General features: G+C 41.3%; 2 protein-coding genes across 3 annotated transcripts in view; both read left to right on the forward strand.

Annotated features, from left to right (window-relative positions):
* The window catches only part of LOC105021823 (vegetative cell wall protein gp1-like), a 25,381-nt gene extending 10,400 nt beyond the window's left edge, over positions 1–14,981 (forward strand). The window contains exon 10 of the transcript XR_002195613.2: positions 14,780–14,981. The gene's annotated coding sequence lies outside the window, so the exon portion shown is untranslated. The remainder of the gene's footprint in view (positions 1–14,779) is intronic.
* The window catches only part of LOC105021820 (neuroepithelial cell-transforming gene 1 protein-like), a 34,810-nt gene that overhangs the window by 777 nt on the left and 17,728 nt on the right, over positions 1–16,305 (forward strand). The window contains exons 2-3 of one of the 2 annotated variants that reach the window (XM_020040251.2): positions 10,329–10,519; positions 14,780–14,876. In XM_020040251.2, the coding sequence (XP_019895810.2) occupies positions 10,387–10,519; positions 14,780–14,876 (230 nt within the window). In that variant the 5' untranslated portion in view covers positions 10,329–10,386. The remainder of the gene's footprint in view (positions 1–10,328; positions 10,520–14,779; positions 14,877–16,305) is intronic. The other variant, XM_020040252.2, reaches the window with a different exon arrangement.

A 16,305-nucleotide genomic window follows, 5' to 3' on the forward strand; every position in this document is an offset into this window, starting at 1 on the left:
AAATATGGTAATAGAGCATGTGTTGTTGACACTGTCACGGTTACTAGTGGTTATTACATACGCTACATTATTACTAAGTGTGTGTGTGCGTGCGAGGGAAGCAGGGCGGAGATTGAGGCAGATAATATTAATATGTAATGCAATTTTTTGTGTAAGTTTCATGTACCATGATGAACAGAAGCCTGTTATTAGACTACAAAAATACCTACCTGCACTTACAAAACGTAGCTGCTATAGCTGCTGTTATACCTGGATCGTAACTGTATTCCCCCTACACTTCATGCTGCTCTGTCATCCAAACTTCAGATCTATCCATCTCATACTTCTGAGGCTCAACAACTTTACCAAAGACGTTTCTTAAGGGCACATATTATTATATTTTATTGTTATAATGTATTGCTTTTCTTTCTTCTGAGTACCAGACGTTCCATTTTTAGGTTTCGTTAGGCCACTTAAGCTAGCCATCTTTCACAGCTCCGATCCTTAGCAAACAAGCCGACCACATTACAACCAGGGTTGCCAGATTTCACTGACAATATAGTGCCCAGTCACCTGCGAACTCCACAAAAAAACTGCGCAAACGCTTTAATTTTATGTAAATCGACCCGCCATTTCTGCCCTCACACTGTCATTAAAGAAAGTCTAACCTGAGCAAGGAAACATTCCCACTTGGCAACACTGGTTACACCCAGACGGTCACATCAAATGCATTATGGAATAATAAAACAAATATAGATGTTTATCACTCCAACGTCAACTGAATAGTATCTAGCAAAAATCATATAATTGTATTCGGTTTTGGTTTTTTTCAACCATAAGATACTCTTCTTCTGGGCCCCTCGGATTGACCGACCTGCCATTTAAGCTCCGCCTCTGGAGAGAAGAGTTTGTTTATGTTATGCCTTTAGTTTTATGACTCACTGGGCTTCTGCGTTTATTTCGGTGGTGAAGGGCAATGACACACACACACACGCACGGATGTAAAGTGAAGACTGGAGTGCATTAAGAGGAGAGAGAATAGAATTAGCTTATCTGTGTGTGCTGTGAATTGCTGCAATGATGCAATTATTAAAGAAGTTGATATGTACTGTTTTTTTGTTTTTAACCTACATGAAACTAAATTAACGTTTGTCCAAGCAGTTCTGCACGAGTGACATCTTTTAAATGGATTTGGCCACCCCCCTTCGTAATTGCTTTTCTACTTCACCATAAAATTGGTATAAATCCTCAGATGGTAGGTGTTTTTTTTAGGTCACTGTGGATTTGGGCTTTGTCTCCCCTCACCTCTGTGTGGTTTTAGTATGATGGATGATATGTCATAGTAAAAACAACTCAACTTCTAGGTTATTGAGACGTCTGCCAGCCAGCTCTGACATGTCAAGCGTCAGCCCATCCTAGTATGAGGCTTTCCCCTGTCAAGTCTCTATCTCATTCTCTCTCTCACTCAGCCAAGGGGGAGATTAGACCTAGAAGTTTCGGTGGGCCTACTCAGAGGAAGGCTGAGATTAAAGTCTCAGTCAGTATTTTGTAACTAGTTTAATGACACAGTCAGCCGCACAGTCAGGCATCTCCGTCTTGCTCTCTCCTTTTATCTCTCTCTTGCTTTCTGTAAGACAGCCTTGTAAAATCCCCTGCAATTTGATGCACGCAGCTCAGTAGTGACGACATCAGAAATTACCTTCCTGAAAGCTGTCTCCTACCACTGAGAGAAATGTGCTGGAGGAGCCGAGGCTCAAGGGTTTCACAGCATGATGTCTGCTTCAGGTGAATCCCGAGTGTTAAAAATGTATAGCAGCTTGTTAAATATCTGACCGTATAGACTTCATTTATCGTCTTCTGTTGTCTTTACAGGCTGTTTTTATATCTGCGTATGTGTTGTGGTACTTGCCCGCTGCTATGCGCTGTCACCAGCAGAGGGCCCTCTATCGTAGACTTTTCACACTAGCAAGCCGACCCGGAGCTGTGCTGCATTGGCCTGGTTAGCAAGTTATGAGTCGGGTTTGACCCGTACCTCCTCACATCCAGTTCACACCTTCCACCGCAGTACCTCATTTTTGAGGTTCAGCGGATGCTCTTACCCGCAGAGACCTACAATATGTGTGTTCATCTCTAGATTGCTAAGTGAGGCCATGTACTCCATTTGCCATGCATGCTTACTGCGGCAGTTGTCTCATGGCAGTCATCGGAGCCTTTCACTGTCAGCAAGTCTTGGTCTAGAGTCTTTTGTAAGATTGTGTAACGGTGAGTGGAGCTGGGAAGTGAGTGCCTTGTGATGCTCAGGTAATTCGCCGGCCATCGTAGAAGTTGGTGTCACTGGTTACTGACTGTGTCGGTGTGGGGACCTCAACACATTTGCTGTTTGTGTTTACATAGTGTTTGTTCAAGAGGAAGTGTGTGTGTGTGTGCGCGTGTGTGAGTGGGTGCGTAGGAGGAAAGGAAACACAAAAGGTGTGTGTCTTGTGAGACCTACGGTCAATAGAAGCAGTGAGAGAAGAAGGGGAAGTGACTAATGTTATCTCTCTTCTTGTTGAGTGGTTTAGGTGTGAAATTTGCACTTTAGCAGGCTATTGCTTTTCAATAGAAACAATATGGAAGCTTATTGCCAGTGATCCAGAGTTGATAGAAAAGCAAGAGAGGGAACTAAAGCCAATGATCACTATGCACGGGAACCTGTTGTTGCCAAAAGTTCTGGCTGTGCCGTAACAGAGCAAGGTGAAAATGTATGTGTGTGTTCTGTTCTGCCTCTAAAAAAAACACCCCCACAACGGTTCACGGGGCCTGCCGGAACAAAGAGCAGACTAGAAAAGTAAAACACTAAACCAAACTGCGGTCTGCGTCTCTGAAAAACTAAACCATACTTGACGTCAATCCGGTCCTTCACACCATTACCTGATAAAGAAATCTGTGGCCAGAAAATGTTTCTCTGTGGTTTGATGTGCGTGCATGTGGGTTCATGTACTGCCTGTTTGATGTAACTTTGTTAGCATGCACACAATCATACGTGTGTGTGTGTGTGTGTGTGTGTGTTTCAAACTTGGTGGGGAGGGGTCAAGAGGTCAAGAGTTTCTGCTCTGTTTCAAACCTGGGGGGGTGGCAAGAGCTTCTGCTGAATTACTTAAATATAAATGTTACATTCATAAAGGCCAGAGCAGACCGCTCTGCCTCTTAACTCACAATGGGGAATGGAAACTCCCTTCATGAATGCTGACCTGGTTACTCAGGCAAATCTAAGTTCTCAGGAATTCAACTATTTACACGAGACATGCAAGATGTATTAAATCTCATGCTTCCTAACAGAAATCAGTAGTATGATCTGCTCTCCAGATTAATGACTCAGTCATTCTGGAAAAAACAAACAATCAGTATCCTAGATGTAGCCATTAACTACATACGTTGTTACACTAACCAGAAAAGTGCAAATTTTGTTCTCACCTTACCACAAGCACTTGTTTAACCACACCCGTCTTGGCCCTTTTCACAAGTACTTGAAGAAACGTACATGCGCTTCCGCTGTTCAGCTGCGCTTTATACGAACTTGAAAACGAAACTCAAACCCGATATTAGCTTTTATATGAGCATCTTTTTCACAGCCACACCAGGACAGGCTATAGAAACTGTTACCAAGGACGTGTCTGCCTGCAGCCAGCCTTTAAACCTCTAATGGAGGCTGTCATGTAACGCCGCCCGTATTAATGTCACCTCATCAGCCCACAGCGTCAGTCTGTAACCGTGATAGAATCAGATTAGACCAAACTGCTTTTCCTCAGTGGGCATGAAGTATTTAGGTGTGGATGTTTAATCCAGGTCTGCATGTACATGCAGGGATAGTATTATAATTAGGGCAACTTTTTAGTTTTAGGCATTACGGGTAAGGTTTTGTCGCCAGGGCTAGGTTCAGTTCAGGCATGAAGGTTATTGAGGTTATGGTTAGGTTAAAATTAGGATTGGGAATAGGGACCATTTACAGTCTAGATTTCCGCTCCCTACATGCTTGTCTGTGTTTGGGTTGCCCTGCCCCCGGTGGTGAAACATGAAATTAATTAAAACTAGTCCTCGCTGCTGCTTAAATGGAGATTGTACATCATAATTGATGTTATGTGCAATTTATATTAAATTGAATTTAACAGATGAATGAATATGCATACGAAATGTGCCTCTCACTCTCTCACTCACTCTATGTGGGTGTGTGTTTTTGAGAGTATGAGAGCCAGAGAGGGAGCGGGAGAGAATGAGAGAGAATTTCCTCCCTGGTAGGTGCCATGCCGTGCATCTGTTTTTTATTTCGCCAGGGCGGAGGGACAGAGGGATGGTTAAAATGTGTGGTCAGGGGTGGGGACTCTTTGTGGTCCAGCAGGCCTCTAAACCGGCATTCCAGGCGACGCTGAAGCAGCTCAGCTGGTAGGAGTGGGAACAGAGGGGAGAAACAGCAGACGCTGCTAGAAGCTAACAGGATGTCAATGCAGTTTGACAACTTGAGAGGGGGTTACTACTGTTGGAGTTCTATGTGCCAGACCCGTTTTGATACTAGACACTGTATATTAGTGATGTATTCTTACATTTACATATTAGTCATTTTGATTAGGCTTTTTTGAAGTATGACTTACACAAGCACTTGTATGTATAATTTTATTGCTCAGGGGCAAATCACTTTTTCAGCTCTTGTATTCAAATCAGCAACCATTAGGTTACTGGATTAAGGATCTGCCGCCCATGTAAGAGGGTATTAAAAAGGGCAGTGGTTCCCAACCTAGGGGGCCTGGCACCCAATTTGGGGCACCAATATGTTATAGGACGGTAAGAAACATTTAATTTATGTTACAATTATTGGCACTGCTCCATTTAACATTCCACCCTCCATAGCAGTTGTCTTCTACAGTGGCTCTCAAAAGTATTCACCTTTCCATATTTTGAGTTACAACATGAAACCAGTAAATCCGTTTAATATATCAAAACAAAAAAAATCTAAGTAAACTACAAATGTAAAACATAAAAATATTGATTGCATAAGTATTCAGCTATGACACACATGAATGAGCTCGGGTGCTCAACCAATTGTCTTTTAAAGTGAGATAATTATAACTATATGCCATCAATGTGTTTCACATGATTTCAGGTAAAATACACCTGCCTTTGGTTGGTCCTACTGTTAATAGATATTACATAATGTAGACGAAGGAACATTCAAAGCAAATCACAGGTATGATATAACATTTCCAAGGCATTGAATATCCCTTGGAGCACGGTCAAGTCGATTATTAAGAAATGTTGAGAATATGGTACAAATGAGAATCTGTCAAGGACTAGCCTTCCTCAAAAACATTGTATTAAAACAGAACTTAATATTTGGTACAGAAACCTTTGTTTGGAATTATAGAGATCATACGTTTCCTGTAGTTCTTAACCAGGTTTGCACACACTGCAGCAGGGATTTTGGCCCACTCCCCCATACAGACCTTCTCCAGATCCTTCAGGTTTCTGGGCTGTCGCTGGGCAATATGGACTTTCAGCTACCTCCAAAGATTTTCTACTGGGTTCAGGTCTGGAGACTGGCTAGGCCACTCCAGGACCTTGAGATGCTTCATACGGAGCCAATCCTTAGTTGCCCTGGATGTGAGTTTCGGGTCATTGTCAGGCTGGAAGACCCAGCCACGCCCCATCTTCAATGCTCTTACTGAGGGAAGGAGGTTGTTGGCCAAGATCTTGCGACACATGGCCCCATCCATCCTCCTCTCAATATGGTGCAGTCGTCCTGTCCCCTTTCCACCTCCATGCTTCACAGTTGGGATGGTGTTCTTGGGGTTGTACTCATCTTTCTTCTTCCTCCAAACACGCCGAGTGGTGTTTAGACCAAAAAGCTCTATTTTTGTCTCATCAGACCACATGACCTTCTCCCATTCCTCCTGGATCATCCAGATGGTCATTGGCAAACTTCAGACGGGCCTGGACATGCGCTGGCTTGAGCAGGGGGACCTTGCGTGCGCTGCAGGATTTTAATCCATGACGGTGTAGTGTGTTACTAATGGTTTTCTTTGAGACTGTGGTCCCAGCTCTCTTCAGGTCATTGACCAGGTCCTGCCTTGTAGTTCTGGGCTGATCCCTCAACTTCCTCATGATCTTGCATGGAGCCCCAGACCGAGGGAGATTGACCGTCATCTTGAACTTCTTCCATTTTCTAATAATCGCGCCAACAGCTGTTGCCTTCTCACCAAGCTGCTTGTCTATTGTCCTGTAGCCCATCCCAGCCTTGTGCAGGTCTACCGTTTTATCCCTGAAGTCCTTACACAGATCTCTTGTTTAACCACACCCGGTTAAATCGGGTTTGGAGTCTGTTTGATTGAGTGTGTGAACAGGTGTCTTTTATAGAGGTAACGAGTTCAAACAGGTGCAGTTAATACAGGTAATGCGTGGAGAACAGGAGGGCTTCTTAAAGAAAAACTAACTGGTCGGTGAGAGCCGGAATTCTTACCGGAATTCTTACTGGTTGGTAGGTGATCAAATACTTATGTCATGCAATAAAATGCAAATTAATTCTTTAAAAATCATACAATGTGATTTTCTGGATTCTTTGATTCCGTCTCTCACAGTTGAAGTGTACCTATGATAAAAATGACAGACCTACATGCTTTGTAAGTAGGAAAACCTGCAAAATCGTCAGGTTATCAAATACTTGTTCTCCCCACTGTAGATATGGATGCAGCAAATTAGAGAAATCCTGGAAGAAAACCTGCTGAAGTCTGCAAGTGACCTGAGACTTGGGGAAAGACTTACAGCAGGAGAGTGGGCCTCATTCACCAATATCTTCCGAAGTTTATTCTTACATTTATTCTTTAGAAAGGTCTTAAGAAAAGTCTCAGTTTCATGACGTGAACTATGTTCTTATAATGAGGAATCCGATTCTCCTCTTAAGTTGAAAGTGTGTGCCAGTTGTTTCTAATTAGCATAGGTAAACGCCCTGCTTATCCCATAAAAGGGTGTGAGACTGCAGGGCCATGTGCGCACACAGAAATCACACTCAGATATTCTAAGGAAAAGTTGAGCGAGAGGTCAAGAATGCCCAAACCAAAATCTAAAGACTGTGGAGCACCGGACTCCAAATGTTTAAAAAAATGCAGTAGTTCTGAAAATTGATGCAAGGGATTCTATTACTCGTTCAGTGAACACTCTATCTGGTGAAGAGAAACAAAAAAAAATTGTCCAATTTTTTTTTTGCTAAACAGAAGAATAATGTAAATTATTATTAAAAGATATTATAAATTATGAAATGTTATTGTAATTTCAATCCTATATATTATAAAACTGTAAATTCTAAAGAGCTTTCATCAGAGAATCTTGAGTCCTTCATGTGCCCTTTGGCAAACTCCAAATGGACTGCCATGTACCATTTACTGGGGATTCTTGTCACTCTAACATAATTTTTTGGTGGAGTGCTGAAGAGGTGGTTGTCATTCTGGAATGTTCTCCCATTTCTACACGGGAACTCATAAGCTCTGTTAGAGTGGCCATCGCGTTCTTGGTCACCTCCCTGACCAAGCCCCCCCTCCCCAACCCATTGCTCAGTTTGTCTGGGCGGCCAGTCCTAGGAAGATTTTTGGTGGTTCCAAACTCTTTCCATTTAGGAATGATATAGGCCACTGTGTTCTTGGGGACCTTTAATGCCTCGACACAATGCTGTCTGGGAGCTTTACAGACTATTCCTTTGACTTCATGGTCTGTTTTTTAGCTCTGACAAGCATTGTCAAATGTGGGACCTTATAAAGCTAGGTGGTTGGACATAGAGCTCTGGAAAAAATGAAGAGACCACTCCACTTTTTTCTTTCCTTTCCAAAAAAGTTGAAAAGGGAATTTTTGAGTGAGTAAAAGTAGCATTCAATCTGCAGTGGTCTCTTAATTTTAACCCTTCTGTTCCTCACTCAAAACCTTCCTTTGTTATTTTTTTGGAAAGGAAAAGGTGCAGTGGTCTCTTAATTTTTTCCAGAGCTATAATTAAATTGATTATTGATAATTTATTGATAAATTGATAATTCAAATTATGTCCAATCAAATTGAATTTACCACGTGGTTGCAGAAACATTTGAAAAACGATCAATGGAAACAAGATGCACCTGTGTTCAATTTCGAGTGTCTGCAGAGAGTCTGAATACCTACAATGGAGCCCAAAATTATTCATAACCATGCCAAACTTTAAGCTATAGTGACTTTTTAAATTACCAATAGGTTTCTTCTGGCTGGAAATGACATAAACAAGTGACAAAACACGGTAAGACATTGTGTTGGAGACACAAATGAATAATGTAACTATTTCTGTTTTTAGCTATGGCTTGCAGTTGACTAGTAACGGAATAAAGAAGTACTGCTGTTCAGGTGTTCTCAATTTATACGTGATTAGAATGCTCTCTCATGGTGGAAATTACAATACTTTTAAATGGTATTGAAATGTTCATTATCTAACAAATTTGAATTATGAATAATGTTGGACAAAAATAAAAAAAAACTGAAATAGTTACGACATTCATTTGTATCTCCAGGACAATGTCTTACTGTGTTTTGTCCCTTGTTTATGTCATTTCCAGCCAGAAGAAACCTAATGTTTTTCACTATAGCTAAAAATTTGGCATGGGTATGAATACTTTTGGGCTGTATGTAAATGTGATATTTCTGGTTTTCTTATTATATTAGTTAGATATGTGTTAGCTGAGTAACATTTAGGGAAATCAGGTGTGTTACTGTTAGTAGTTGTACTAGCAGGCAGTTTTAAATTACTTGAGTTGTCGAACTATGTAGAGTTGCAGGAAATTGGCTTCCAAACAAAGCAGGGAAAGAAGGGGGTGGCACTGTGGGGTAAAGATTGGGAAGCCCCTGTTGAAGTGGATGAGTGATGGTGGTAATTAGAGGAGGATCTGGGTATTGGGTTGAGGTTGGCACTGACCTAGCCTCCGCAGTAATGCAAAGGAAGAAAAGGGATAGTGGTGGGGGGAACTCATACTGTGGTCAGCTGACTCCGGCCACAGGAACTATGTGCATTTTGCTGCACTGTCACAGTGTGTGTGCGCGTGCGTGCGTGTGTGTTTGTCACCATGCCTTCAGTCTTTAACAGCCAGGGTCTATCATGGGTCGGCAACTAGGTTTGGCCTTGAGAAAAAGCTTTTTTTTTACCTAATACTGTATTCTACGGGCCAGATTATAAATGACCCAGCAATTAATAGCCAAAACTACGAATTCATGTAACACGTTACTAATAAATTGAATCACAGGATGTTAACTTAATTATTTTTATCTGACTACGCGCAGATCTTAGATCAAAATCTAAGCCTCTATTAAATTATTTTAATATTGTTTTAGGGAAGTAGACCTATTTCTGTGTGCATTCATTGGTAGCGATATTACAGTAGACTAACAATAGTCACATGGGACTCTTAAGCATTCATAACTTAATAATAAATTAATACAACACAGATATATCAAGTGTATTTTATCTAAAGATTCTGATTACTCTTTTACAATTTTATGTAATGGCCCAATATGTAAGTATCAATTATTTGTCAATTAAGTGTATCAATTAAGTGTTCGACATAAACATATAATCCTAAATTGTAAAGTGCATAGTAATTTTATATTAGCGGAACACAAATTATTGTATATTTTCTTAAGAACCTAATACTAGTTTTACTGTATGTAAAAACAAGTGATAAGAAACATTGAGATTTGAGTCAGTACCACTTTTATGATTTGAGTTCTTCTGACCTTGGTAGATGTTTCAGTAGCCACTACTCAATTGATACTAACCCCCTTTATGTTTTTCTTTTTATATTTTAGTCATTGTTTGTACCCAAAACCATATGGGTCCAAAATTAATTGTTTGTTGCCGAGCCCTGGTCTAACATATTGGTACTGTTTCCTGTCACATGATTGGAATGTTGGAGGAGAATTCCTGTCCTGTTAGTCCGTTCCACTCACCTGCCAATCGACACATTGACCACATGGATCCAGTTACTTCCTCATGGGTTTTCCAGGGAATTTCCCGTGGTGTGTCCCGGACTACTTTTCCATTATGAATGGCACTGTAGTGCCTTTGTGGAGGGATTGATCATTTATATTGCTTATGTGCGTACCTGTCTTTCGCCAAAACAATGGTTACATCTACTGTTTGATAAAAAAGAAAAGTGAAACGATGCCACCATGTGATGAATACTGGAGCCGCATTGTGTGTGTGTGTGTGTGTGTGTGTGTGTGTGTGTGTCAGACTCTGTTTCAAGTGCACAGGAAGTGTATCTAAATATGTGTGTGAGTATGTGTCTGACAAAGCGAGTATGTATTTCCTTGTTTGATAGAGCGAGAGGGAGAGGGAGTCCAGTTAAGCCTGTTGACTCACAGCTTAAGAATGACTGGATGAACAGATCACAGCCTCTCACTTCCAGTAAGGAGGAGAGGAAGACAAGAAGTGAGGAGAGGAAGACGAGAAGTGAGGTGGCGGAGCAAAAAGGCAGAGGAGAGAAGAGATGCTGTAGCTACTGTCTCACTGGTATTTTCCATTTATATTTTCTACTCTCTTCTCTGTGTATTTTTATAGTGGCAAACGAGTGTGCTCGGAGGCAGTGGGACCTATAATAATATAATGTTCCAACCCGATGGGTTGCACTCTAAAAAGAAAAGGTTCCTGAAGGAACCTTTAAGGCTTGTATATATTTTAACCGATAACAGTTGAGGAACTCTAAACCCCAGTGAGTGCCGATTGATTAGCTCCTCACCTCAGGATCGGACAGCCTAGCCAGATGGAAATCATTCAGGGACGTCAAATGGCTCACAGAGAGATTTCTGACGAGTATAGTGGGTGTTTGCGTGTGTTATTCTGTCAGGTTTCTTGTTGTATTTTGTTAGTAAAGACTAAATGCCATTTGAAATGCACTATTAGAACCATGTTCAACAGTGGTCAATGGCATTATTAGATGATGTAATAAAAATTTTTAATTAGGTAAGATTCAGCGTTTACATACATTTATAATAACTGGATATAGTGGTATTGTGGGTATTTGTCTGTAGTTGGGTAAAATATTCTGTAAAAAAAAAATCTAAACTAAACGCCATTGAAATATACATCCATGTCCAATAGTAGGTGCTATTATTAGATCAAAAAGAAAAATAACTATTATTATGTTTACAGCAAGATTGCACATTTATTGTATTCATTTTTGTTAACTCGTCATCTTTATTTTTGTCATATGGTGGTGGTGGTAGGTACGTCTTACCGACAGAAAACGAGAGTGGAGTGATTCCTACAGCCAAGTCACATAGCCTTAAATCAGTGCTCTGTTCTGTGGGATGCTCTGACAAGCCAGCTAACTGCTCATTTGGGGTTTCACTAACATATGTCATAGTGAACTACAGAAACCAGAATACCCATGTAATAACCACAAACATCAACAGGCTTCTGTTTGATATTGCTCTGTGCTGTGGTGGTTTGCTGCTCCTCGCGGTAGCTTTGGCGTAGCCACGAAGAAGGACCTGCTAGATATAGTCCACTCGAGATCTTCATCAGTGAACAGTGACCTGAGCTTAAAATGTAAAAGCCGTATAGAGATGGTAAGGGAACATCAGTCATGGACTTTGCTTGGCACCTGCTGTTTTAATGTAGTCAACTGAGTGGGTCTTCAAACCTAATTGGCTGGTCCCTTCTCATGACCCGGCTGGTTATGTGATCTCAACTCCACTGGGTCATCAACATGCATGATATCTACCGGCATTGCTGAAAAATTTAACCTTCACACTCTATAGCCAGATGCAGATGGCCTTGTAAATGTGTGGGGGTGTATGTATGTTTGTGTGGGTGGGTGGGTGGGTGATTTCAGTTTCACTCTCTTTTTATCTTGAATCTATGTAGCCATGTATTGTCTATGGTAATTTCATATTCTGTGTTTCTCTTTCATATCTCTGTAGCTGCTTGTGTGTGTGTTTCAATTTCTCTTTACCTTTTATCTATGTTGCCACACATTGTGTGTGGGTGTGTGTCTCTGTATTTAAGTTGCGCTAACCTGCTGGGGGTTAATGGTTTAGGGGTATGCCCTTGAGCAAGGCACACAACAGTAATGTCTTCTGAAAGTTGCTCAAGCGCCTACTCTTACCCAGTGTGTGTGTGCGTGTGTGTGTGGGTGGGTGGGTGTGTGTGTGTGTTTGTAATCAAGTTTCAGTTTTACTCTCTTCCTCTATATAGCCACACAGTGTGTGTGTGTGTGTGTGTGTGTCATTGTTGTACTAACTCTCTACTTTATCTTCAGTATGTAGCCACATTGTGTGTGCGCATCTGTGTGTGTATATGTAGTTTCACTATGACTCTATTCTATGTACAGCACTTCAGTGTTACTCTGTGTCTCTTCTATGAACCCTTCCATTGAGTGTGTTAGTTTCACTTTCCCTGAATTTTTCTCTCCATCTGGGAAAAGGCCATTTTCAACTTAAGTGTTTAGGGCAAAACTTACAATTCGAGTTAGGGTTGGAATTAGGGTTAGGCATTAGGGCTAAGTTAAGGTTTGGCATAAATGTTAGGTTATTGAGGTTATGGTTAGGCTGAGGTTAGGGTTAAGATTAGGTTGAGGGTTAGGATTAATGGAAGCATGCTTATTTTTAGGACAGTGAACTCTAGTTTCCCTTTTTAATAGCTAAGTGAGTGGGTCTGAATGGGAGTGTGTGTTTGTGTTTCTGTGTCTTAGTTTATTTACTACTGGTATATTTCTCTCTCGTAGCTATTTAGCCACACCTTGTGTATATAAATGTGTGTGTGTCTAGTATGGGGAAAAGATGGGCTTCATTTGTCCAGTCCAAGCCTCACGAAGCAGGCACACTGAGAGGTGTACGTCATCTCTTAACGTGGAAATCAGTGCTTGAAATCAGGGCTTGAGTCATACAGTGACAGACAGCAAAGATGACGCATCCCCATCCAGAGAAAGTGAATCTCTTTTTACACAGACCAAAAAAATGGTTGGATGAATTAAGCTTTTAATGGGCTGACGTAAATGCATGCATGACCCCAAATGACTCAGTTCTCATAGTGTCTGCTCTCACTTCTCAACACAGCAGTTTGACCGCACTCTTTCTGGATTCCTGTTGTCCCCAGAGACCCTCTCAGACAGCAACAGACCGGCCACCGGCCCTATCATGTGGCTTGCCATAAATGTTTTTAGATATCACAGAATGGCCTTTCTAAACAGGATCCTAGGAAACTAACACTCCATAATCTTTCACTGGGATTGAACATTTTTTTCCATAAAGGAAGTGTGGCTGGTGGATTCTGTTGTCATGTCTGCATACAAAATTAGAGGGAAGTTATATTAATAATGAATTATGCTTTTATATAAATTTATTTGGTCTGACAACTGTAATGAGATTTATTGTTGAAATGTTAAGCGTTATAGTATGTTTGGCACAAACCAAACACATCACATAACCCAAAGTACATCAGCCCTACTTGGGAGAATGGTGGTGGCCCTACTTTGGAGAATGGTGGTGGCAGCATCATGTTATGGGGATGTTTCTCATCTTTGGGGTTGGAGGCAAAGGATAGAAGGGAAATTTAATTGGGAAAGTTCACCTTTGTACATGACTGACCCCTCAAGCACAAAGCTAAAGGAATAAAAGAGTCAAAGTCCTTAAGCGGTTCAGTCAAAGCCATGACCTTAAATCCAATCGAAATGTTGTGGCTTGACTTAAAGACTGCTATCCATTGACACTCCCCAAAGAAACCTGATAGTTTGAAGAGTATTACAAAGAATTGTTTTCAAATGTTACCAAATCTAGGTGTGCCAAGTTGGTAGAAATATAATTGACAAACTCTGAATTGTAATTTCTGCCCAAGGGGCTTCCACCAATTATGAACTCAGGTGGGTGGAGACCTGTCCAAATATATAATATTTCAGTTACGTATTCTTTACTGCGGACAGGCTATTACGAATCAAACAGTGGAATGGGAGAGAGCTTTTGATGTGATGAGTAACCAATTGATGATTAAAAAAAAATCCAAAAATCTTTGTAGTGCGTCTCAACGATTCTGCATTAGTCAGACAATTATCTGGGAAGTATTATACTTGAGGTGACGCAGAGACAACCTTTTTACCAGAACACACAATGGGACACAGATGACTAATTAACAGTCTTCTTCAGTGTATTCTGACTCATATCCCTGCAGGGTAGAAATGTCACCGTCAGAAGGAGAACATGCTGTCTGCTGTGTCGCCACGACCCTTACTTCCATTCTTCCATTGGGACCTCTTATGTTCAAAGTACATTTCGGTTGGATGAACATATGCAGTGTTTTTATTGTGACTGGGATTTCTAAAATTTTGGCAGAGTTATTTCTTCATTGGCATTGGTTATTAAGAATAACATATTTTCTTTCTGGAGCCACAGGAGTTGTTAACCGTTTACACATTAATCCGTTTGCTAGACAAGTTGTCCACCATCACAACCTCAGCCTCCCTCATTTAGTGCTTCTTCCTCATTGTCCATTTTGAAAGAGTTATTGGGTTCCAGTATATGCATAATCATTTTGATCGGAGGACAGCTTTCCGGGTTAATCAATTAGTATCCAATGCTTCCTTCTCCCTCAAGCCATTAACGTTTAAAGCATGTTCAAAATTTGAGGACTGAAGAAAGGATTCTCTTTTTGGCACAAGACATAAGGTACAGGAACTGTAACATAAGCTAAAGAGACCCAGGCTAGCTATGCCATGTGTATGTAACCTGTGATCAGATTCATTTCTGGCCTCATTCTCTCCTCATTTCTTGTCCTCAGGCGGAGTCTTCCCTATAACCCCTGGGCTTCCTGCTTTGCTGTCAGTGCAACAGTGCACTGCTAGACCCCTGTCATCTGGGAAACGGTACTCTACCATGTGTGTAGGAAAAATTGCCAAATGTGTTAATAAAGTACAGGCTGTCATTAAAATCCATGTTCTTATCCTCCCACTTTGTGAAATAAACTGTAGCATTTTATTGTGGGTGTGTCCGTAGGTATTATTTTCCAGTGTACTGCTTGAGTGCAAGCTTGCAGAATTTCGCCAAGACCACACCAACCATGTTTTCCTGTTCACGTTTCCATTACTACTGTTTTGGGTCTGAGCACAGAAGATGATAGAGAACTCTTTGTAATCCATGGTGTTTGTGAGTACATGGGGAATCTCCATTGACAGTGTCTCAATTTTAAGGTAGTCAATTTACTTATTCTACTACGGCTAATGAGTTTGCAAACAAACTGAGATGGCGCATAATGCCACCGGAGTGAGAAGCTGAGGTTCAGCTATGCACTGCCGACTGGAATGTTTGCTTAGAGGCATATTTAATTGGCTGACCTTTCTGGATGACCTGGATGAAAGGATGTGATCCTTTCTCAACCTATAGGAAGGACCACCCAGGTGACTACTTTAAAGCAAACCTCAATCCTCTGAGCACTCGAGTCCCTAACCATTCTCTATCATGTGACCAGAACACGCCCCCCCCCCCGCCCCCCCTGTTGTTCATTTAGAACGGGACACAATAGTGAAATGAGGGGACCGATTCTCTTTCCCCTTCTCCTGTACACCAATGTGACCTTTGACATTCCTACCTCAGTGACAAGCTGATCTCATCGGTCCACCATGGCCTGGCAACATTGACTGCAGACAGTGACCTCTTCTGGCAGAGTTTAGAAATGTTCCAGTAACGTTGACGGACATTGATTGGACTCCCCTCAGAAGCTGGTTTCCTATGGTGGTTTAGATGTGTGTTGCCTGTTCTAGCACCATATGAAATCAGTGTTCTGGCGGGCAGAATTGCAGCTCCTGGAAGCGGACCAAACAAATATAGTACAGTAAAGGGTATGTAATATTTGATGTGCTCTGCAGTAGAGAATGCAACCACAGGTGTAAACTTTATTTCTACGCAGTCATAACTGTTATAAGTTAAACTTCTGCTTTGTCTATAGCTGTGTGATTAGTTTGGCTACTTTTTGTTTGACCTGAGCTGTTAATAAAATGATTAATGATTGATGCCATGACTGTGTATGACTCTCCTTGTTACACCTTTACCCTGAACTTTTGCCTCACATTTTATGGCTGCCCATAAAATCACAGAAACCTAAACCATGACATTATATGTCCTTTCCTGTGATGCCTCAAAATGGTGACACACACACAGACATTTTTAAGTGTTACTGTCTTCGGGGGAATGTAAACCCAATTCCTATTTAAAACACAACATTCCCATGCCGGTAAACATGCCTGTTCTTTGTGATTAACCTCAACCCTAAACCCAGGCTACATATAGGACCTGACAGACAGCTTGATT

This window comes from Esox lucius, chromosome 19, assembly GCF_011004845.1.
Source record: "Esox lucius isolate fEsoLuc1 chromosome 19, fEsoLuc1.pri, whole genome shotgun sequence".
Classification (NCBI taxonomy): domain Eukaryota; kingdom Metazoa; phylum Chordata; class Actinopteri; order Esociformes; family Esocidae; genus Esox; species Esox lucius.